This window comes from Terrapene carolina, unplaced genomic scaffold, assembly GCF_002925995.2.
Source record: "Terrapene carolina triunguis isolate 2854851 unplaced genomic scaffold, T_m_triunguis-2.0 Scaffold68, whole genome shotgun sequence".
NCBI lineage: Eukaryota > Metazoa > Chordata > Testudines > Emydidae > Terrapene > Terrapene triunguis.
In genome coordinates, this window is record NW_020664419.1 from 1,079,920 (window position 1) to 1,102,032 (window position 22,113).

The 22,113-nt window shown below is 49.3% G+C and overlaps 2 protein-coding genes across 2 annotated transcripts in view; one reads left to right on the forward strand and one right to left on the reverse strand.

The window, feature by feature from the left end:
- Positions 1-4,868, forward strand: part of LOC112122002 (carboxypeptidase A1-like) — a 23,026-nt gene extending 18,158 nt beyond the window's left edge. Inside the window, exons 9-11 of the mRNA XM_026648928.1 lie at positions 1,835-2,034; positions 3,024-3,108; positions 4,681-4,868. Of these exons, the coding sequence (XP_026504713.1) occupies positions 1,835-2,034; positions 3,024-3,108; positions 4,681-4,868 (473 nt within the window). The remainder of the gene's footprint in view (positions 1-1,834; positions 2,035-3,023; positions 3,109-4,680) is intronic.
- Positions 4,869-7,596: 2,728 nt separating this feature from the next.
- Positions 7,597-22,113, reverse strand: part of CEP41 (centrosomal protein 41) — a 49,290-nt gene continuing 34,773 nt past the window's right edge. The window contains exons 6-11 of the mRNA XM_026648888.1: positions 20,002-20,146; positions 18,539-18,705; positions 17,678-17,745; positions 15,132-15,246; positions 13,662-13,877; positions 7,597-12,104 (exon numbers count right to left, since the gene is read on the reverse strand). Of these exons, the coding sequence (XP_026504673.1) occupies positions 11,959-12,104; positions 13,662-13,877; positions 15,132-15,246; positions 17,678-17,745; positions 18,539-18,705; positions 20,002-20,146 (857 nt within the window). The 3' untranslated portion in view covers positions 7,597-11,958. The remainder of the gene's footprint in view (positions 12,105-13,661; positions 13,878-15,131; positions 15,247-17,677; positions 17,746-18,538; positions 18,706-20,001; positions 20,147-22,113) is intronic.

Sequence of the window (22,113 nt, forward strand, 5' to 3'; positions counted from 1 at the left end):
TTTTGCCGCCCCAAGCAGCGCAAAAAAAAAAAAAAAAAAAAAAAGCCACGATCGTGATCAGCTCTACCGCCACCGCTTCAGTCTTTGGCAGCAATTCGGCAGCTGGTCCTTCGCTCCGAAGTGAGGGACCTGCCGCCCCAAGCACCTGCTTGCTGGGCTGGTGCCGGCCCTGCCTGCTCGTGAAGGCAGGGGGCTGGACTCAATGACCTTTCAGGGTCCCTTCCAGCTCTAGGAGATAGGTATATCTCCATTCTCCTCCGCTGCAAGGAGGGGCAGGGGGAGACTGGGTCTTAAGGGGCAAGCGCAGGGGGAGAGTGATAAACAGAAAAGTGGGGGTCGTTTGGGGCATTGCCAGAGAATTTTGTTCCCAGGGGAGAGCCTGGAGGAACCAGAAGGGAACTGAGCATGTGGCCTAATCCATGTCTCCCTCTGCCTGGGATATTCTCGCCTGGAGTGCTTTAGCCTATCTCTAAGTGGGAGAGGGGAGTTCAGACTATGGTTGCCAACTTTCTAATCGCACAAAACCGAACACCCTTTCTCCGCCCCTTCCCTGAGGCCCCGCCCCTTCCCTGGCCCTTCTCCAAGGCCCTGCCCCCGCTCACTCCATCCCCCCACCCTCTGTCACTCACTCTCCCCCACCCTCGCTCACTTTCACCAGGCTGGGGCAGGGGGCTGGGATGCAGGAAGGGGTAAGGGCTCCAGCTGGGGGTGTGGGCTGTGGGGTGGGGCAGGGGATGAGGGGTTCAGAGTGCAGGAGGGGGCTCAGGGATGGGGCGGGGTTTGGGGTGCAGCAGGGGGTGGGGGCTCTGGCTGGTAGCGGGGGCTATGGGTTGGGGCTGGGGATGAAGGGTTTGTGGTGCAGGAGGGGGCTCAGGGCTGGGACAGTGGGTTGGGGTGTGGGAGGAGGTGCAGAGTAAGGACTCCAGGAGAGAGTTTGGGGTGCAGGAGGGGGCTCAGGGCTGGTGTAGGGGGTTGGGGTGCAGGAGGGGGTGCAGGCTCTGGGAAGGAGTTTGGGTGCGGGAGGGGGCTCAGGGCTGGGGCACAGGGCTGGTGTGCAGGAGGGGATGGAGGGTGCGGGCTCTGGGCAGCACTTAACTCAGGCGGCTCCTGGAAGCGGCCGGCATGTCTGGCTCTGAGGTGGAGGGGCTAGGGGGCTCTGTGCGCTGCCCATGCCCACTCGGAGCCCCCGTGGCTGCCCCTGCACCTAGGAGCCAGACATGGCGGCCGCTTCCGGGAGCCGCACAGAGCCAGGGCAGGCAGGGAACCTGCCTTAGCCCTGCTGTCCCGCCAACCAGATTTTTAGCAGCCTGGTCAGCGGTTCCGACCGGAGCGGCCAGGGTGCCTTTTCGACCAGGCAGGGCTGGCTCCAGGCACCAGCGGAGCAAGCACGTGCCCGGGGCAGCACATGCTAAGGGGCGGCATTCCAGCCATTCTTGGGGCAGCAGAGTCCGGGCGTTTTTTTTTTTTTGCTTGGGGCGGCAAAAATGGTAGAGCCGGCCCTGCGACCAGGCATTCCGGTCAAAAACTGGACGCCTGGCAACCCTAGTTCAGACTCCATGGCCCCTTCAGTCCCTGGTCTCTGGTTTGCCAGTGAGCGTGGGGAGGAACTAGTTACATTGGTGATGGGAAAACTTGGCTGCTAGAGACTGGGAGGAGACCCCCAAATTCATTCCACCTGGGCCACCAATCAGCCAGTAGCCGCAAAGAGCTTTTGGTTTGTGCTGACTGGAGATGGAAAACTCCTCCCCCCCCCCCCGCCCCGCCCCGCTCTGCCCCTTACTGACCCTTTGAACTACTATGTTTCTGAAGCAAAGATACCCTCTTCCCTCTGCAGGGGCCGGAGCCAGCAGCAACCCCTGTTCCGAGACTTACCGTGGCCCCTACGCCAACTCGGAGAGTGAGGTGAAAGCCATCGTGGACTTTGTGAAGAGCCATGGGAACATCAAAGCCTTCATCTCTATCCATAGCTACACCCAGCTCCTCCTGTATCCCTATGGCTACACCAGAACCCGGGCCGCCGATTACCAGGAACTGGTAGGGTCTTCCTCACACCCTCAGGGTGAGGTGGCTGCCGGGGGTATCATCTTTCAAAGTGGGGTCAGAACAATACGAAGACTGTATGGTCACTCGACCGCAGGGCCGGCCTGAACCCCTCCACCCCAGCTGTGGATTTTCTTCCCACATGGGTTTCTCCTCCGTAATCACATCCCCTTTTCTGCTCACACACATTTTTGGTTCAAAGGCCTCTCTGCTCTCCCTCCGTGGCTGCGTTGCAACGAGAACAAACGGGTTTTGGGGCTCAGAGGAGCCGGTTGCAAATGACTCAGCAGAATTTAGGGCACCTCGCTGGAGCCTGCAACGACCCAGCTAGGCTGGTGAGAGGGGGGCATTCAAAGGGGTGAGTTGAAGGATGAGCCTAGGAAACGATGGAGGACAGGCAACAAATCCCATTCTACCCTAAGGCAGAAGACAGCTGTAATGCACTGGCTTAGCATGTACCATCAATAGTGCCCTCTAGTGGCTCAAGCACAAGAGGGTAAGAGTCCGGCTACTGTTGCAAGCAAACCAAGATCGTCTCTCAGGTGGGGCACTAGGTGACATTGTCTGTCTGGTATAAGCACTGAAATGTCAGTCAAACCTGAATTCAGTGTTCAAACGGCGCCATAATCTGTCTTCTCTATTGGGCAGAAGGAGAAGTGCCCAGTACCCACAGGAGGGAGGGAAACATAGGGAGAGTCCTTGGAGGAAAGAAGGGGAGCTCCTGCAATGCCATAATACCGGGGTGATGGGCAAGCAGGAGCGACTTCTGCAGGACAGATCCACTCAGCCCTGGTCAGTTATATATTCCCAACACAGCTCTGCTTTATGTTTCCAGCCTTTGCATCTCTTCCCCCTGGAAAGATGCAACAAGCTGCCAACCACCCCTGCCCCAGTCTGGCATCCTGCCCCCGCCCCCTCTGAGCACAGACACCACTCACATCCATCGTGTAACTCATTTTTCTCCCCTTTGCATTTTTCTCCAGGATAATATTGCTAAAGCTGCAGTCGCTGCCCTGTCTTCCCTCTATGGCACTCAGTACAGATACGGCAGCATCATCACAACCATCTGTAAGTTGCTGGGGATGACCTGGTCCCTTTAGCCATGGCAGGTGGGGGAGGAACCAGACAGCTTAGTCACTCTACAGGAAAGTACAACCACTGCGAGAGCCTTTTCCTAGGCCAGACATGCCAGAAAGCCAGTCCCCACTGTCCAGCTGCTAGGAACGTTGTCACTCAATATCAGACCGTTGGTTCCTCAAGCCCCTGTAAAGTCCAAGGACATCCCCATCAGATACCTGACCAGGACGTCAGAACAACTTAAAAAAATGCCGCCCTAGTCCATCCTAGTTTTCACACTGAGCCCAGTGCATGCTGGGTTAGGATTTTGGGGGTTCAATCAGTGCTGTGTGAACACGCTAATGCGGTGGCAGTATGATGGGTGTCATGACTCAGGCAGTCTCCGTATGTTGGTACAGCCACCTCACAGACGCAGCATCTTGCCTTCAACGGAGGGCAATAAGTGGTACTTCAAATTAAGGCAACCTGATCTTCATAAGGCATCTGGCCAATGGTGCAGCATGTGTGAGGGCGCCTCTGTTTGACCACTCCAGTAAGAGTCTAAAAAAAGCTTTGAAGGTTTCATAGATGAAGGCCAGAAGGGACCATCCATTGTAGTCATCTAGTCTGACCTCCTGCATAAACAGGCCACTGCTAGAATTTCACGTAGGGCTTGTCTTTACTACCGCGCTACATCGGCGATGCAGCTGTGCCGATGTAGCACGTGTGGTGAAGACACACCACGTCGATGGGAGAGCGCACTCCTGTTGGCGTAATTACTCCACCTCAATGAGAGGCGGAAGCTATATCGGCAGGAGACGCTCTCCCACCAACATTGTGCGATGTAGCTTTAAGTCGGTGTAACTTGTGTTGCTCAGGGGGGTAAGCAGTAGTGTCGATAAGCCCGGAGTGATTTCTGTGTCCAGCCCATATCTTTCGGTTGAGCTAGAACACATCTTTGAAAAAAAGGACACATCCAATCTCTCCATCGCTAAATCAAATCTACCACATCCCTAGGTAAGCTTGAAGTCTGATTTCTCCACTGTAAATGCCACGTTCTAGCCAGGGATGCAGGCTGGAGAAACCCACGTGCTTTGTCAGTGAGGCGAGTGGAACTTGGGCTTTCCCCACTCTTTGTAGCCTCTGTAATTTATTCTTTGAGCGATATGCCTGTGCCACAAGGCTCAGATCAAAACCATCCTGCTGTTCACAAAACTTGCACTGTGGGTTTTTTAGATCATCTAAGGACCAGCAGCAAAGTTTAAACCTCCTTCCCCAAAGTTTGGTAGACGGAGGGTGATGTAGGCCCCTAGCTCTTGTTTTATTCATTTGGTGTAAGTAACTGAGAGCCAAACACTCTCATGGAGTGAGAGCCAAGGACCCATGCAACAATGCGGGCAGGGGACTGGACTCGATGACCTCTCGAGGTCCCTTCCAGTCCTAGAATCTATGAATCTATGAATTTGCTTCTTGTATTTTTCAGCAGTGACATTTAAATGACCTTATAACTGGCCCCTTCTCTCTGCACCCATTACTAATGCTAGCCATCGTTTGTTTCCTTTTGGATGTGTTTCCTGAATCTAGATCAAGCTAGTGGTGGAACCATTGACTGGACTTATAACCAGGGCATTAAATACTCCTTCACTTTTGAACTGCGGGACACAGGGCGTTACGGGTTCTTACTGCCTGCCAACCAGATCATCCCTACTGCCGAGGAGACATGGCTGGCACTGATGACCATCATGGAGTACACACGGGACCATCCCTATTAAAACAGGACACACTGTGAGCTCAGTTTACTTCTCTGGAGGAATCCAGTGAGTGATTCAACTAGCCCAAAACAATTAAATAAAAAAATCGAATGAACAACTAGTATGTTATTTTTCCATCCTGGTTTAGATAACTTTAATGGATTCACTTCAAGTCCATCCCCAAAATCTCTCCAAAGCAAAGCAATTGCCTTGTTTTCCTTATGTGGTGGCCTCCACAAGTACAGCTCATAATGCTGACATAGTTTTAGATCCATGGCAAGAAAGCAGGTGGCACGTTTCCCCTAAGAGCACAGGAATTGCCCTGCCAGATCTTCTATTGTTTCCATGGATAAGAAGGTTCTTTAATGTCCCTCTAGAACAGCCTCGCTATCATTTCTCCCATCCTTCACCTGCACCTCCTCAGGAAATCTCCCCTCCATTTTATACCTTAGACTGAACGCATCTCTATCCTGCAGAATGCTGCATCCTTAACTGCAACAGGGATGACTTATTCTAGGAAGCCCATGGAGGGGATGTGACGGGTTGGGTCACAGAAACCCCCTTGGGACTGCCACTTGATGTGCTGAGACTACCGCTGAGCCCGTTTTCCCTGGCAGCGTGGGACTTCAGTACCCTGTCTTGTTGAGCCAGACACGCTAGCCTGCTACAAACACAGACCCAGGTCTGAACCACACCTGCAGACTTAACTGAAAACAGCTTAAAAAGTGCTCCTGTCTCTAGCACCCAGACACCCAGTCCCCAATGGGATCCAAACCCCAAATAAATCCTTTTTACTCTGTATAAAGCTTATACAGGGTAAACTCATAAATTGTTCGCCCTCTATAACACTGATAGAGAGATATGCACAGCTGTTTGCTCCCCCAGGTTATAATTACTTGCTCTGGGTTAATTAATAAGTAAAAAGTGATTTTATTAAATATAAAAAGTAGGATTTAAGTGGTTCCAAGTAATAACAGACAGAACAAAGTAAATTACCAAGCAAAATAAAACAAAAACACGCAAGTCTAAGCCTAATACAGTAGGAAACTAAATGCAGGTAAATCTCACCCTCAGAGATGTTCCAATAAGCTTCTTTCACAGACTAGACTCCTTCCTACTCTGGGTCCAGCAATCACTCACCCCCCCGTAGTTACTGTCCTTTGTTCCAGTTTCTTTCAGGCATCTCTTTGGGGTGGAAAGGCCATCTTCTGAGCCAGCTGAAGACAAAATGGAGGTGTTTCCAGGGCCTTTTATATTCTCTCTCTTGTGGGCGGAAACCCCTTTGTTCTGCTGTGCAAAATCACAGCAACAAGATGTCTGTAGCCACCTGGGCAAGTCACATGTCTATGAATGAATCAGCTTTTTGCAGGCCGACGCCATTGTTTGCATGTTAGTTTGAACGTTCCCACGAAAGCCAATCAGATGTGGATTGGCGTCTCCCAAAGTCCATTGCTAGTTAAGTACCTCCCAATTACTTGAATAACCCCTTCACACTATGTTGACCAAATCTGCCTTATGTGCTTCCTACAGCAAACACTTTAAAATACAAGCATAGAACCAATGCTCATAACTTCAGATATAAAAATGATACATGCATACGAATAGGAAGAATATATTCAGTAGATCATAACCTTTGCAAAGATATGTTACATGGCATATCTAGCATAAAACATATTCCAGTTATGTCATATTTACACTCATAAGCATATTTCTATAAAGCCTTATGGGGTGCAACGGCACAGGGGAAAAGGAATAATTCCGCTCCTTGCTGTGCCGTTTCTGTCTCTAGTGACTGGGCATGTAATGTTAGGACTCTTAAGTGCTACTGGCAAAGAGAAACCAAGCTACAGTGAGTTACAGGCCCATTGTTCATTCCACACAACTCACGTGAGCTTGATCATGCCAAGATACAATTCTTTTCAGTCCAGTTTTCCAAGTGACTTTATGACAGCTGGAAACTTATGTTGGAATCCAATCACTTAGCAGTATCCTCTGTTGTATCAAGGAAGAGTGAGGTCCACAGAATGTCCTGGGAGACAATGCAGGGGCTAACAATGGACTGACGGGAGTCTTAAAAAAAAAAAAAAGGTGATAGTTTTTGATCTACAATGAGCCATGCATCATCTAAAACATACGTAAAGGACTGAGCTTGGTCCCATTGGGTCTCAAGGGAGCAAGACTGGAGCCCTGCTTTGTAACGGACTCGAGAGCTGGCTAGATCCTCTACTCTGCTGGTTCAAAGTCAGGGCAGGCTGGCAAAGGCCGAGAGGCATTAAGTGTGGTAGCCCACATGGTGCAAACCGGATGGGCTCAGTTCTTAATGGGCAAGCCCACATCTCACAAATATCAGAGAATTAACTCCCTCTCTCACCCATAAAAAGAGGTTGCTATCGTTTAGGGCTGAGGCACGTGGGTGGGCAAAGCTTGCACTGATCGTGCCTGTGCTGTGTTTTTTTTAAATGCTAAACAGAGGACGGTCTCTGGCACCATCCTCTCTCCACACCCACTATCAATTCCCCTGCTACACCGTGGGGCTGGAGCAAAGCCCCGGCCAAGGCCCGTTTTGACACCCTGGCTCTGCAGTTACTGCCCCACACTGATTTTTCTGTTAGCCCAAAAAAAAAAAAAAAGCGTCAATTAAAACAATACTCAGCCATGCTGCATCATTTGCTTTTTATTGAATCAAACAATTTAAAAACCAGAAAACTCTACAGAAATCTATTCCATCCCCCTCCCCCCGCCCGAAAACAAAACAAAAGCACCCGCCTAATCACATGACACAGTTAAGCTAAGATGCAAAACATACGAACCCTCAAAGACAATAAGCGGATAAGAAGATCTGTTCATCAGCTCTTCCTTCGATGCACAGGATTAAGATGATCTTAAACAACCCTGACTGGCTCGGACTCTTCCTCTGATGCAGAAAAGAGTTTCCTAGTAGCCCAGGGCAATAGAGGATTTCAGATCCTAGTACTGTAGCTGGATAATAAAAAATCCTTTGCCTCACAATCGCTATTTGATTTCAACTGAGACACTGTATCCCTCCCCTCCCCTCCAATCTTACGTGTGTGTGTGTGTGTAACAATCCCTTTGAATGCGTGCACGCTTTAGATACCTCGTATTCACACATAAAATGTGTTCTTTTTAAGTTGCATTGGTCCCAGTGTTTTAAGCATGTAACTAACAAACATTCTCTTTATTCCCCCCCCCCACGCCTTATTTTAAACATTCAACAACATTGACCAGATGCAGCAATTTTTAGGGGCACAATATTATTGTCTATTGTCTTAAGCAAAAAGCTGATTGGATTCTGTATGAGATGCCATTTAGCTCAAGCTTTTATTTCATGATAGCGTGAAAAAGTCAGACTCTTACCGCCTGGAGGGGAGTGATGAATGCAGCCCATCAAGCTAACATGCAAACCAGCATGAGTCAGTTTTAGCCTGGATGTTCAAAATTAATAAAATACTTCACATTTTTATGACACTTTCCTAATATCAAGTAAAATCTTTTCAAAGCCTGAAACAGACATCAAATAACAAAGCCCTGCAGCACCTCTGTGAGGTAGGGAAGGATTATCAGTCCCATTTTACAGATAGGGAAACTGAGGCAGAGAGCAGCTAAGTGACTTGCCCAAGGAGTAAGAGCCAGAATGAGAATTTGGGAGTCCCAGGCTCCCAGTTCTGGGATCCAACCACCAAGCCATACTTTGCTCTCCAGTTGACTCGCAATGTCACTGATCAGTAAATAAAAGACAAGCCTATCAGAGCTGGCAAACGCCATCACCTAGCTGGTTCGTTAAACATAAATAAATTCACAAACAGACCAACAAAACCTTTCTTACCAGAAACCTGATAACGTAAGTCAGACTATGCGAGAGGTAAGACCAGTTAATACGAGTGTAAGACTTACTGAGCAGATCGCTCCCTATGGTTAGGCAGAAAGGAGAGATAGTACCTCACATTCACCGTCCCAATTCAACTGGTCTTGAAATCCCACCCATCTGATTAACCCAACTGTCCGATACACACAGAAGTCAACTCTGTAGAAATCCAGTGCATTGTGCTACCCTTGGACAGTCAAGGATTTGTACAAACTTTTCTTTCTGAGTAATTAAAATGGAACTTCCTGGATTTCCTTGGGAAGTGGGGAGCTGTAATTTATGAATTGGGATCAGCGTTTGTTACCTATACAAATACATATATTTTAAAATGTATAAAAATGCCAAATGTGGCATAGGGTCTTAGAAGTGCTTGGAGCAAGATATACTGGGTTAGGTGTTGGCTGGCATCTGAAACCCATTAATGCCCCACTCAGCAGGTCCTATCCAGAGCCCCCTTGCACATTTGATCCCCGCAGAGTGTGGGAATGGTTTGTATTCATGGGAGCTGTGTGTAGAAGGCGGCTTTCCTGCTCAGGGCTACCACATGTACACACATAGACCACCTCCGAGAGTCTTTGGTCACATCCTTCTCTGGAGGAAGCCAGATCCCGGTGTCCAGCTTACATCCTGCATCCACGGGGCTGTCAGCAGTTTTTGTGGCACTTGCCTTTATGCAGCACCCTGATTGCATGTACTAAATAAAAATTGGTCTGTCAGTGCTAAAAGGCGGAAACGAAAGCAGGGACTTTTTGGCCTGCTACAGGACAACAAAGCCTCTCTCAGAAAGGTGAGACTCTGCCATTTGCATACATTCCATGTCCCAGTGCCACCCACTGGTTCTCCAAGGAAGGAAAAAGAAGTGAATCTATTTCCAACCTTTACACCACTTAAAGACATGCTGCTGTTGGCGATACACATACAATGGCAGAGTGCTACAGAGGAGGAATAAGATCCAGGCAGGGCTTATCCTGCACAACGCCAGAGAGAGGTGTTCTTCAGCTAGGCTTTTGAAGGTCACTAGCAGCTGCTGAGCATCCACAGTTCCCACGGAAGTTGACGGGAACTGAGGGCACTCGGCACATTGCAGGGTCAGGCCCTAGGCTTTGACAGCGCTAAGCAGGATCAGCATTAGAGCACCAATCCCTGGCCACTGGGAAGTCACCCAAGCAAGCAATCCCTCTTTCTATGAGGATTCAGATTAAGAGCCTTGAAAGAATTACTTCCATGGCTTTAACTGCTACCTATAATTGACATAGTCAAGGGTCCATACCAGCCTGTTAGACGAGCGCTGACCCCACTCTACTAACACCCTCTTCCCTCCATCTAAACCCACCAGCAAAATCGCAGCTCATCCCCCATAATGCAGGGTCCGCAAGTGGCTGTCCCGAGTCCCCAAAACACAGCCTATGTAGGGTGAAGACAACGCATCAACTAGGTTTCTACTGCTAGTGGGCTCCAAACAACTTCTAGCCAGCCACCAAGGAAATTGCAAGCATAAGCCAATACTGCTGGCTTGGGAGCCTTTGTGTTTGATTACAAGGCATTTTAAGCTTTGATACATATTATATTCAAATCCTCAGGCTCCCAGAAAGTCAGCAGATTCATGGCCTCCAAAATTCTGGGCAGCCTCCCCCACCAGGGAGCCTTGCTGGATTGTCATTGTGACTACCGGGGACAGTTTTTTCTAGTCCTGCTAACGACAAGGAAGTTATGTTGACGGCAGCTGCAGAGAGACGGTCGTGCAATACACAGCAATAGTTTCATGCCTCCACTAGTCAGTTAAGGTGCAGAGCCCCTCCCTACTGTAGTGACCAAGACCTGCTGCCACAAGCTCCATCAGAGGAGCTCAGCAGAGCAAGTTTGAGTTCTGCCCCTTAACCTTATTTGAAGGTGATCCATATGCATCGTGGAAAGCAGGCTCATGAACATCTGCCCTTCAGACTGTCTAGACCAGCGATCTTCAGCTTGCATCTCAGAATAGCTGCGTGCACTACTCAGAGACCCACATGCCAGGAGGGAGTCTGGTCTCAGGCAGAGCGAATGAGCGTTGTTCATCTCGTGCACCCCATAGCACCCCGACACACGACTCAGCAGAAAGCAACTCACTGACCAAACTGGCTGGAGAAGCCAGGATCCTTCCAAGCATCGAGGAACACCCTCTTCTCCCTCAAGCCCAGCCATCAAGATGGAAGCAGAAAACACCATGTTGAGAAGAACGGCTGGGAGTCACCAGACAATGACAGGAAGGCTTGACATTGAAGGGCTGTGACAAAGACCTCACAACAGATCATTGTGTGATCAGTTCACTCAGCACTGCAATGTCACGAGGAAAATATCACCACAAAGGACCAGGACATTCCCCCAGAGTCACTCTGTGGTTCTCTTTGCTACTCCAGTCACCAGCAACCTGGCTCTGCAAGCAGAAATTCACTGGGAGAGATTGAAGCGGGATGTGTCGGCTCCTGCTGTGAGCGAAGTCAATCGGTGTTTTGCTTAGCCCATCTCAGCATCATGCCCAAAGTTACCTTCTAATCTCATTTACAAACCAAGAAACACATTGTAACGTAGCTTCGCTCAGAAGCGGAGCACTACACCACAGCCTGGAACACAGAACAGAGACCAAGTACTCAGGATGCTACGGGGTAAAAGATTTCAAATGCAAAAATATGTTGTAAACAGTACTGTGGATAAAGGGCCACTGTCAGGTGAAACATCATTCTGTACATTCTTTACAAGAATGCCCTTATTACAAACACTTTGGACGGTTAAAAAAGGCGTTTTTGGCATCTTGCTCACTTGACACCAGTTGTGCTATTCGTTCGCTCCGTTTCTGTATTTCAGCTAGACATCAAGACTTTTGTTGACAGACAGCGGCTGGTCTATCCACCTTTCAGGTTCTCACGCGCTTGCATAGCGCTGCATTACTAAGATCCCAAAACCCAGGGGGAATAATTTTCTCAGAACACAGATTCCACCGGCATTTTTTAAAGTTATAGATTTCATGGACCCACTTCTGTGGGTCAGGGACTTCGGGGAAAAGTTCATTTTCACAAAACAACTTTAACCCTTTAGATCAGTCTTGGAAAGTTCTACCTTTACTTCTACTGAATGTCAGCCTGCCGCACCCCACCCCTCTTGCCATTGTTAGATCATTGACAAACGGGATGTACTGATCAGGGGTTCCCGGAACCGGGACATTCCTTTATTCAACGGAAAGAGACACGGTCTTTACTTCCAGGGCTTGCTCTGGAGAGTGCTGCTGCTGAAGGAGCGGGTGGCGAGGGAGCCAGCCGGGCTGGCGGTGGGGAGGTTCTGGGTGCTCCGTACAGCCGTCGCCTTGGAATCTCGACCTGAGGAAGCACGGCTGAGACGGCCTGGGGGAAGAAGAACAGAAACCCGTGGGATTTTGTGCTGAACAGACAATCTGTTGTTTTCCTCTGCCGATAGCCGGGTTGGGGCTGATGGGAGATGCTGGGGTACAGATACAACCTGCCCTGTCATTTTTAATTGTGTCCAGACAGGCAAAGATACAGCCCAGGTACCTAACAGACCTTTCACGCGCCCCTAAAGAGCCAGCGGCCTGCCACAGAGGGAACGTCCAGACACCCGCAGCTGGCCTGTGCCAGCCGACTTGGGCTCGCGGGGCTGTTTAACTGCAGTGGAGATGTTCGGGCTCAGCTGGAGCCCGGACTCTAGGACCCTGAGAAGGGGGAGGGTTGCAGAGCTCAGGCTGCAGCGTCTACACTGCAGTTAAGCAGCCCCCGGAGCCAGAGCCCGAGTCAGCTGGCACAGGCCAGCTGTGGGTTTTTAATTGCCGTGTAGACATACCCTGAGAGGCAGGCTGTGTGTGCGGAATATGCAGGCCCAGCACTGAGAGAGCTGGACCTATCACACCACACTACAGCCCCAAGCCTGCCCAATGCCAGCATGAAGGCGAGGCAGCCTGCCTGTGTAACCCACACACCTACTGGGTGTGGTGTTCTGTCCCATCTAGTGGCATCGAGATCGCTTAGAGAGAGATTAATGAGTCTGCTCTACAGCCTTAGCTAACAGCCAGTTGGATTTTGGCTTATGCACTAAGCTCCCAAGGTCCCAGGTTCGATCCCGCCCGCCGACGCCCAGGGTCTGTCGGGTTACACCTGCACTCGGGAGGGGGAAGGGATGAAAAAAAGTTCTGCACAGGGGGTCTGAGGTGATGGTGGGGCATGACTGCCCTGGCTATGCTTGTTACCACCCACACAGTCTGTGCCCGGGTCCTCACCTTTCCCCAGCAAACCCTCCCACACCATTCTGGGGCCGCTAAATCCTGCACGGTGTCCCCTCATCACTGCCCTCAGGCTGCTGTTAGGAAGGTTTAATCCTCTCCGACACTCGGGAGAGGGCTGGGGATGCTCCTTGCAGAGCACAGACAGCAATCTGAAAGATATATACCCTGCTGATCTGCTGCCCCCAGCATCCCTGTGACAGACCTACACCACATAGGCCTTTCACTAGTGCAGCAAGTACCTGGAGGAGAAGTGATACAGCAGTTTTTTAGTGAAAGGCCTGATGAAGTGGGAAAACCAGGAAATTGTCATAAGGCCTCATGGGTACTATGCAGTGTGGCACATGCCTTCCAATCCCCTGGATTATTTTTAATAGTCTATGGGACAAATCCTGAAGTCCTTACTCAGGCAAAGCTTCCATTGTCTTCAGTGGGAGTTTTGGTGCTCTATGAATACACACAGAAAAGCCCCTGTCCACAATGGGATCAGCATGGCACATTAGGGCACAGGTTCTAGCCTACAGTCCCTGGTCAGTATGAAAAAGCACTTCCTTTCCCCAGAGATCTGGTATAAAATGGTGCTGTAGCCAGCGCAGGGGAAGTCTATGGGAGTTTTGCAGGCACAAGGCCCTCGGGGGCAGTCCCATTGTTTGTCAAGGGGTCTTACTGGCAGTATCTGAGGGGATCTGCTCCTCTTCCAGGTAGTATTCTATCTTTTGTAGATCTTCTGCAGTAAATCTCCATTTATTCTCAGCACGTGTGGGTGTCCCTCTTGGGGTGGCCCTTTTCCGGGCAGATCCAGTGTAGGTTGCCAACTGGCAAGACGTTGGGAATGAGCCAGTGACCAGTCCTTCAGGGACCTTCTGTGCAAGGACCTTCAGGCCTGGAGACAATACAGATCATATGGTTAGTGATCACCAGTTATTTGCAGTGATTGGTCAGACTCTTGACTTAACTTTCATCTCCTGATCAGAAGTGACAGGAGGAGAGCTACTGATAGTACTGCTCTGGAACTCTGGGGTGATGCTCAGGAGACACCGATATAGAGGTCATTCTTCTCAACGGCTGGAGCATTTTGAGTCATGTTCCAAGCGGTACCGAGCTCCCTCGACTGCCACAGGTTTCAATGGAAGTTGTGGAGGTTCAGCACATTGCAGGATTCGCTCCTAGAGTTTGCTCTTGGGAGCAGCAAGTCTCATGAAGCAGCTACAAGATGCAGGCTCTCCAAAGGGCTTTGGAGACTGCAGCTTATTTAGGGAATAAAAATGTATAATGCAAAGCATCTTATCATACTCGCTCTTCAGGAGGGTACTGATATAAGGAATGTTAATGAAGCTAAGAGAGCCAACCTCTGCCAGGATTCCTAGGTCTTGAAGTGATGGGCTCTTTAGATTTGCTTAGCACACACAGAGGCTGGATGTCTCAGGCTGTTCTTGGTAAAAGCTATTTCCATAGTGTTGATACTATAAATCGTGGAATCAAAGTGGGGCCTCAGTGGTGGGATGGATTTGAAACCAGCCTTTCACCACTGATGACTTGGGTTAAAGAATGACCTATTTTAGGGCAAGTGAAAACAAGTTGCATGATCACATATTATCCCCCCTACCCTTGTTTACACCAAGGAGATCATTCCCACGGTTACTTTAGCACAAGTGCCTCTCCAGTGATGCTAGCAATGGCAGGAGCAGCAGTATGTGCAGGGCCTTCTTCCACCAGCTCTAGAAAAGTGGGAGCATTTGGTATAGACCAACTATTCGGGTTGGTTTTTTTTTTTTTTTTTTTTTTTAAAGATTCCACGTCCTCTTGACCTGGTCTGAGCAGGGTTGGATGTCACAGGGGTAAGAACACTGCAGTCTAGCACTCCCAGTGAGTGAGAGAATTCTTTAAAATCCTCAATGCAGACAAAGCCTAGGAGACGCTTGCCAAAGCCAAGCCAAATGGATGGCAGTCTCTAGCTAGGCGAGGCCCAAGACTGGAACAGCCGTGGGTTTGTTGGCCAGGACTGTAACACACAGGCAGAGCCATGTATTTAGCTCTAGCCCTACATCTAGTCATTTAATTCAGGCAAGCCTCGCCCCCAACTCTCAAGTTTAAGCCAAGTCCCCACATTTATGATGCAAAAGGAAATCCCCCTCACCTCCAGATAACATGAATAAGTTCTCAAAGCCTCTCTCACACATGGTAGTGGCAGCCTGGCTGGCTAGTCTCTCATCATCATCATACAGGATTATAATCTTCCCATGAGCATTTTTCTGATAGGCAGAGATGTTAAAGATCCTGTATATTTTTTATTAAACTTAACATGAATTTGATGTCTGATGTCATCTTCTTGATGCTACATAAGTGGCAGAGACAAGTTGACATGATTAGCCTGGGGATTACAGTGAATGAGAAGCTGGATATGAGTCAACAGTGTGCCCTTGTTACCAAGAAGGCTAATGGCATATTGGGCTGCATTAGTAGGAGCATTGCCAGAAGATCAAGGGAAGTGATTATTCCCCTCTGTTTGGCACTCGTGAGGCCACATCTGGAGTACTGCGTCCAGTTTTGGTCCCCCCACTACAGAAGGGATGTGGACAAATTGGAGAGAGTCCAGTGGAGGGCAACAAAAATGATTAGGGGGCTGGGGCACATGACTTACAAGGAGAGGCTGAGGGAACTGGGGTTAGTTAGTCTGCAAAAGAGAAGAGTGAGGAGGGATTTGATAGCAGCCTTCAACTACCTGAAGGGGGGTTCCAAAGAGGATGGAGCTCGGCTGTTCTCAGTGGTGGCAGATGACAGAACAAGGAGCAATGGTCTCAAGTCACAGTGAGGGAGGTCTAGGTTGGATATTAGGAAACACTATTTCACTAGGAGGGTGGTGAAGCACTGGAATGGGTTACCTAGGGAGGTAGTGGAATCTCCTTCCTTAGAGGTTTTTAAGGCCCTGCTTGACAAAGCCCTGGCTGGGATGATTTAATTGGGGATTGGTCCTGCTTTGAGCAGGGGGTTGGACTAGATGACCTCCTGAGGTCCCTTCCAACCCTGATATTCTATGATTTGAAGGCAGCCAAAAGGTTTGGGCTTGAACTCTCAACTAGCTGCCTATTACCAAGCTAGAATGCTTCCCCCACCCCCATTGAGTCTAGTTTTGCAAGTGGATGGGACTCAGTCAAGGAAAGGCAAAAAGCACTTTCTCATGATTGGGCTCAAGCCCTGAGAGTAATCCTAGAGTCATAGACCTGGTCTACACTAAAAAGTTACACCGCTCAGGGGTGTGAAAAATCCACACTCCTGGGCAACGTAGTTAAGACAACCTCTTGGGGAGCTGGATTACCTATGCCAATGGGAGAACCCCTCCCGTCTGTGTAGGTAGCATCTACACCAGGGGTCTCAAACACGGCCTGCAGAGTTATTTGCTGCAGCCCGCCAAGCTCCCTGCGCCCCCCCCCCGTCCACCTCGAGTTATTTCCTGCAGCTGCAAAGCTCCCCTCACCTGCCGCCTCCCCCCCCCAGCGCGCCGCGTCCCGGCTCCTCTGCCTACCTCCAGGCGCTTCCCACCGCCAAAGCGCTTTCCAAGAGGGAGGGGGGAGGAGCAGGGAGCCGCACGCTCAGGGGAGGAGGCGGATCAGGGGCAGGGATTTGGGGAAGGGGTTGGAATGGGGGCAGGGAAGGGGTGGTGTGGGGGCGGGGCCGGTGGCAGCGGGGGGCGTGTCAGTGATGCGGCCCTCGGGCCAATGTACTAGTCCTCATGTGGCTCTTGTGGTCATTTGAGTTTGAGATCCCTGGTCTACACTGTAGCATTTCAAGTGTAAACAAGCCAACAGAATTTAAGGCCAGAAGGGACCACCAGATCACCCAGTCTGACTTCCTGTATATCACAGGCCATCGACGCCATCCAGCCTCTGCCACACTCAGACCAACCACCAGAGTCAGACCAAAGTATTACAGCCCTCAGGAGACTAAACCATTGTGTGCCACAGGCAGCGAACAGGAGGGACCGAGGTGCACCAATGCCCTTGCAACGGCAGGGAATTGATTTAGTGAGAGATACCCAGATGATCCTAGCAACTGACCCATACCCCATGCTGCAGAGGAAGGGGAAAATCCTCAAGGTACCTGCCAATCTGACCTGTGCCACCACCCTTCTGCTGGTTAATGCAGAAACACAGAAGTTGGCAGTAAGGAGTGAGGTCTACACACAGCCATCCCTTCCCCCTGTGGGCACGGAAGTCAATAGCCTAGGATATTGCCCACTTAATCCTAAACTCTCCAGAGAAAGGCTAACCCCTGCTGTGGGGAAGCCAATGGAGCTCCGTTTAATGCCTCAGTCAAAGCGTGCAACACCTCAACACCAGCAGCGGGTAGCCATCCAAGCTGTTCAAGTCTTTGCCCACACATCAGCACAAAATGGTCTAATCCTGAGAGCTGGAGGGTGCACACAGCTCCCACTGTAGTCAATGGGCTTTGCAAACGACAGGTGCTTCGCACCTGCATCTTACAGCTGTAACACAGAACCCTAACATCAGGAAAATCACCATCAGCATGGGAGGACCCCATCGTGCCCCCCCTGAAGTCCCAGATAAACTCCCATTGAATGTACTGGGAGCAAGAGTCGGCTCTGTGTTCAGTCAATGCAGAAGTCATGGAGTTCCTTTGCCAAAACACTGACGATCTAGAGCACCCACGCTTTAAAAAGGATACGTATTCCAGAATGCTATTCGTATAAGGGTTCATGGTTCTAGACAGCGTTGCGATAGGGTACGAGTGAGCTGCAGATACAAGAGAAAAAGGGGTTAGGGAATGAACACCTACCAAACAGCCTAGATGAAGTGACCTGATTAGGACCTGTCAGAGTACAGAGGCCTAGTTCGCAGTGAAGAAAGGGTTAATTTTAGCTCAGCTCCTCCCTTCACCTGCCCAGGTGTTTTGGGAAGAGAAGAGAAGAAGATATAAGAGTGGCTGCTTGGGAGAAATAGTGGAGACAATGTCTTTGGGGTCTCTCAAGCTAAGGAGTCCATCCATCATCCCCCCTCATGCCCCACCCTGCCAGTTTCCTTTTCTGCTTATGTTGGTTTCTTTTGCTTTCTTATCACAGACACTGAGGCTGTCTCGATTTTCATTTTGCAGGGACAGGCTATGCCAATATCTGAAAATCTGGAGCCAGATGGGAGATTGCGAGGCACAATTATTGCCTCCTGATCTTGGCTCTCAACAGATGGGAGCCCACACTCCACAGGCCCACCTCACCTTCAGCTGCGAAAGGACAGCGTCAGGGCTGGGCTCAGCTGTCGGGGACACAGGCTACATGTTTTTGAGTGTGAATCAATCGGCAGCCACTCTTCACTCTCCCTTGCCTAGGTAGTTTGTACTCGCGGTACCAGTTACCCAGGCAGGGCTGTGCATGGGACTCACCACAATACAGAGTGAAATAACAGTGCTTCTGCTGCAGTCATTGGGGCCCATCTTTGGGGCAAGAAGTGTTGAACAGTTGACACTTGCAGTTATGCAAGCAGTTGACACTGATCCAGGTTCAGAGAATCCTGCAGGGTTCCCCTCCCTTACCTCCAACGATATGACATTGGTCATACGCATCTCGATCTCGTACGTCAAGCAGCAGGAACGGGCAGTCGGGGTAAGGCTTGTCTTTAGCGTTAGTGTCTTTACCATTAGCATCAGGTTTCTTCCGCAGGCTTTTGTCTATGTCTAGCTCACCTACACCACTGATCACACTACAAAAGGAAAGAAAGCAGATTATGATGCAAGATCTCCTTCTCTAAGCACTTCTGTTCCTCTGTATTAAGATCAGGATACGTTTCAGTTTCTTTCTGATCCATTCACAACCTAAACACAACAAGTTACCACATAAGACTATTGAAAAGGATGTTGCCACCTTTCTTCAAAATTCATTAATAAACTTAAAGGAGTCAAGTGAACAGCTAGAGATCAGATTTTCTGATTTTTCCTTACGATTTCTTCTTTAAAAACATCTAGGATATTTATTTTCAGAGGTTCTGCACTCCACAGTCCCAGTGGCTGGCCTGGGAGTACTCACTACCTCTGAAACAGAGCAAGGCCCCTTTCACAGAAGGTTTTCTGAAAGATTGTGCTGCATCATTTGCTAAGGGGAGATTGGTTAAAAGTTCTAGTACTTCAGTAGGTTACCAAAATGGAGATGTTGGTAATCTGTTCACAGTAAATTATTTGCCTATTCTCTGCAAGCAGCATGTTGCAGAGATTGTGTATGCCATCACTAAGCTGGAGAGGAGATGCTCAAGAGTGAAGATCTACATGGTGATCATACCACTGGGTTCTATACGAGATAAGTTGATTGATTGCCAAGATACACAAGGTACCAGCCTGACAGCCTTGGAGATCAAATCCTCCATTAACCCAGACAAACTATGGGTAGTGGTGGTACAAGATTCCCCCCCTACTTCTTTCTAATATGCCTCAGACCTGGAAGGGACCACATCTAGAAAAGAAGAGAGCTCAATTTCCATGGTCCAATCACTAGCACTTCCATTAAGACCATCAACAAGGACACATTAGTTTAAAGTTTGGTGGTGGCAGTTTGTGATGCAAATTCTTGAACAGCAGGATTTGGACTGAGTCACACAATCTCATTTCAGGTCGGTCACTGGACAGCTGCCAGATGGTAACAGCTTCCAGTCACTACCATTCAGGCCAGGATTCAAACCTGAAAAGCTCTGCCTCCCACTGCAACCCCAAGCCTGTGGCGTTAGGATTTCTAACTCCAAACCTAATATGCTACTGGGGACATTTTGCAATGACTAGAAGTGCAACAATGAATTATTTGCAAACAGATGCTTCTGACAAAAGATGGTGTCCGAGTCACTTGAGATCTTGCTGAGATTAGCTGTTAATTGATAACAGGTTCATGAAAACAGCCATCTACAGTACTAGAAAGACTGAGGCGTCTTATACGAGACATTTGGAAGGGACAGGTGGAGTGTACCACAGTTGGTGGGGAAACCGGAGGAATACAGTGCATTGCTATCAGGTACCTCTGCAGAGTAGACCGATACGATTCCCCTGCTCCCGTGTTGTTTATGAACAGGACTGGACTGGCTGGCTTCTCCGTGGGGCTTCCTTTCCCGTTAGTCCCAGCTGTGAGCTCAGCATCAGTCTCTGAAATAACAGTATCACCATCTAAAAGGGCAAAAAGGTAATGGAAAAGTAAGTTGCTTGTGGATGAATGACTCATATATTTGTAAACGCAAAGACCAAATTCCATTCATGGAAGCATGTGTGCTGCAGGATTTGGTGCTTGTTATTAATCTCTTACATTTAAGCCACCGTGCTCTCTCAGAGGATCCCGAAGCGTCATTAAAAACAAACAAACAAAATCTAGGCGCTGGTCCTCAACCAAACCCCAGATCTCAGCATGGCTGAACTTGGGAGAAGTTTGGACCTGTGTTTAAATTTTACAGTTAGTATTCCATCTCTGTAATGGGCCAAATCAAAACCAGGAGCCAGATATCTCAGAACACTGGGAGAATTTTGCATCTAGACCTGGATTTTATAAGTCAGGCCCATTCCTAGTACAGTAACTCCTCACTTAAAGTTGTCCCGGTTAACGTTGTTTCATTGTTACGTTGCTGATCAATTAGGGAACATGCTCGTTTAAAGTTGCCCAATGCTCCCTTCTAACATCGTTTGGCAGCCTCCTGCTTTGTCCACTGCTTGGAGGAAGAGCAGCCCGTTGGAGCTAGCTGGTGGGGGCTTGTAACCAGGGTGGACCGGCAGCCCCCCCATCAGCTCCCTGCTCCCCTAAGTTCCCTGTGCAGCAGCTGCCTAGCAAGCTATCGATTGCCGGGCAGTTCAGCTGTCCCTCCTCCCACTGCCATGTGCTGCTCCTGCCTTTTGCCTTGGAGCTGCTCCCAGGAGCCTCCTGCTTGCTGTGCAGGGGGGGAAAGGAGGGGGCTAATGTCAGAGTGTCCCCCTCCCCCCTGCTCCTACACCCCACTTACCCCTTCTCCATATAGAGCAGGGTGGGGACACGGAAGGAGAGAGATAAAGAGAGCTTGGGGCAGCAGCTGCTGTCTCAACCTCCTGATCCACTTAAAAAGACAATGCACTTAAGAGTGGGTCAGCTTACTTAAAGGGGCAGTGTGCATCTCTCTCACTCTCTCTCCCACACACAAGGTGTGTGTCTGTCTCTGTCTGCTATGCTGTCTCTCCTCCCCTCCCTTCCTGCTGCCTTGTAGAGTGTGAGAGGCTACATTAACAACGTGTTAACCCTTGAGGGCTCAGCTGAGTGTTAGTTCATCATTTAGCAGCAAGGCATTCCCTGAGAAATATCCCACCCTCTAACTTCACCACCTCAACCAAGCTTCACCATCATCATAGCTGTGAACAGTATTCGGGGGGGGGGGAACAGATAGCTCAGTGGTTTGAGCATCGGCCTGCTAAACCCAGGGTTGTGAGTTCAATCCTTGAGGGGACCATTTAGGGATCTGGGGCAAAAATCTGTCTGGGGATTGGTCCTGTTTTGAGCAGGGGGTTGGACTAGATGACCTTCTGAGGTCCCTTCCAACCCTGATATTCTATGATTCTATATAATAATATAGTTTTTTGTCTGGTGAAAAAAATTTCCCTGGAACCTAACTCCCCCTATTTACATTAATTCTTATGGGGAAATTGGATTCGCTTAACATGGTTTTGCTTAAAGTCGCATTTTTCAGGAACATAAGTACAATGTTAAGCGAGGAGTTACTGTAGATATAAAGATCCTTCTCCCACTACTGAAATGCTGCCCCCTATGGCAGGCTGCAACACTAGACAGAACAGGGGGTTGGGTGGATGCTGTGTGTTTTGTTTTGTTTTTAAGGAAGCTTGAAAGGAAGGGTGTAAAGACGCATGTATCCAATAGAAACTACCAGGAACATCAGCCAAACACATTCTGTACCAGAGAATTATGATCACAATAGTAGGGCCAGCACCCTAATCTTTCTAAAAGAGGCCATGTGATCATTAATGGCTCAGGACCTCCCTTCTAAGTATTATCCAAAAAGCAATACCTGCTTCAGTAATAAAAGGGCCATGTACTGGGTCATCAATATTACTCCCAAGAGTGCCATAGTGGGAAGTTTCCCATCCAAGAACTGACCAGCTCC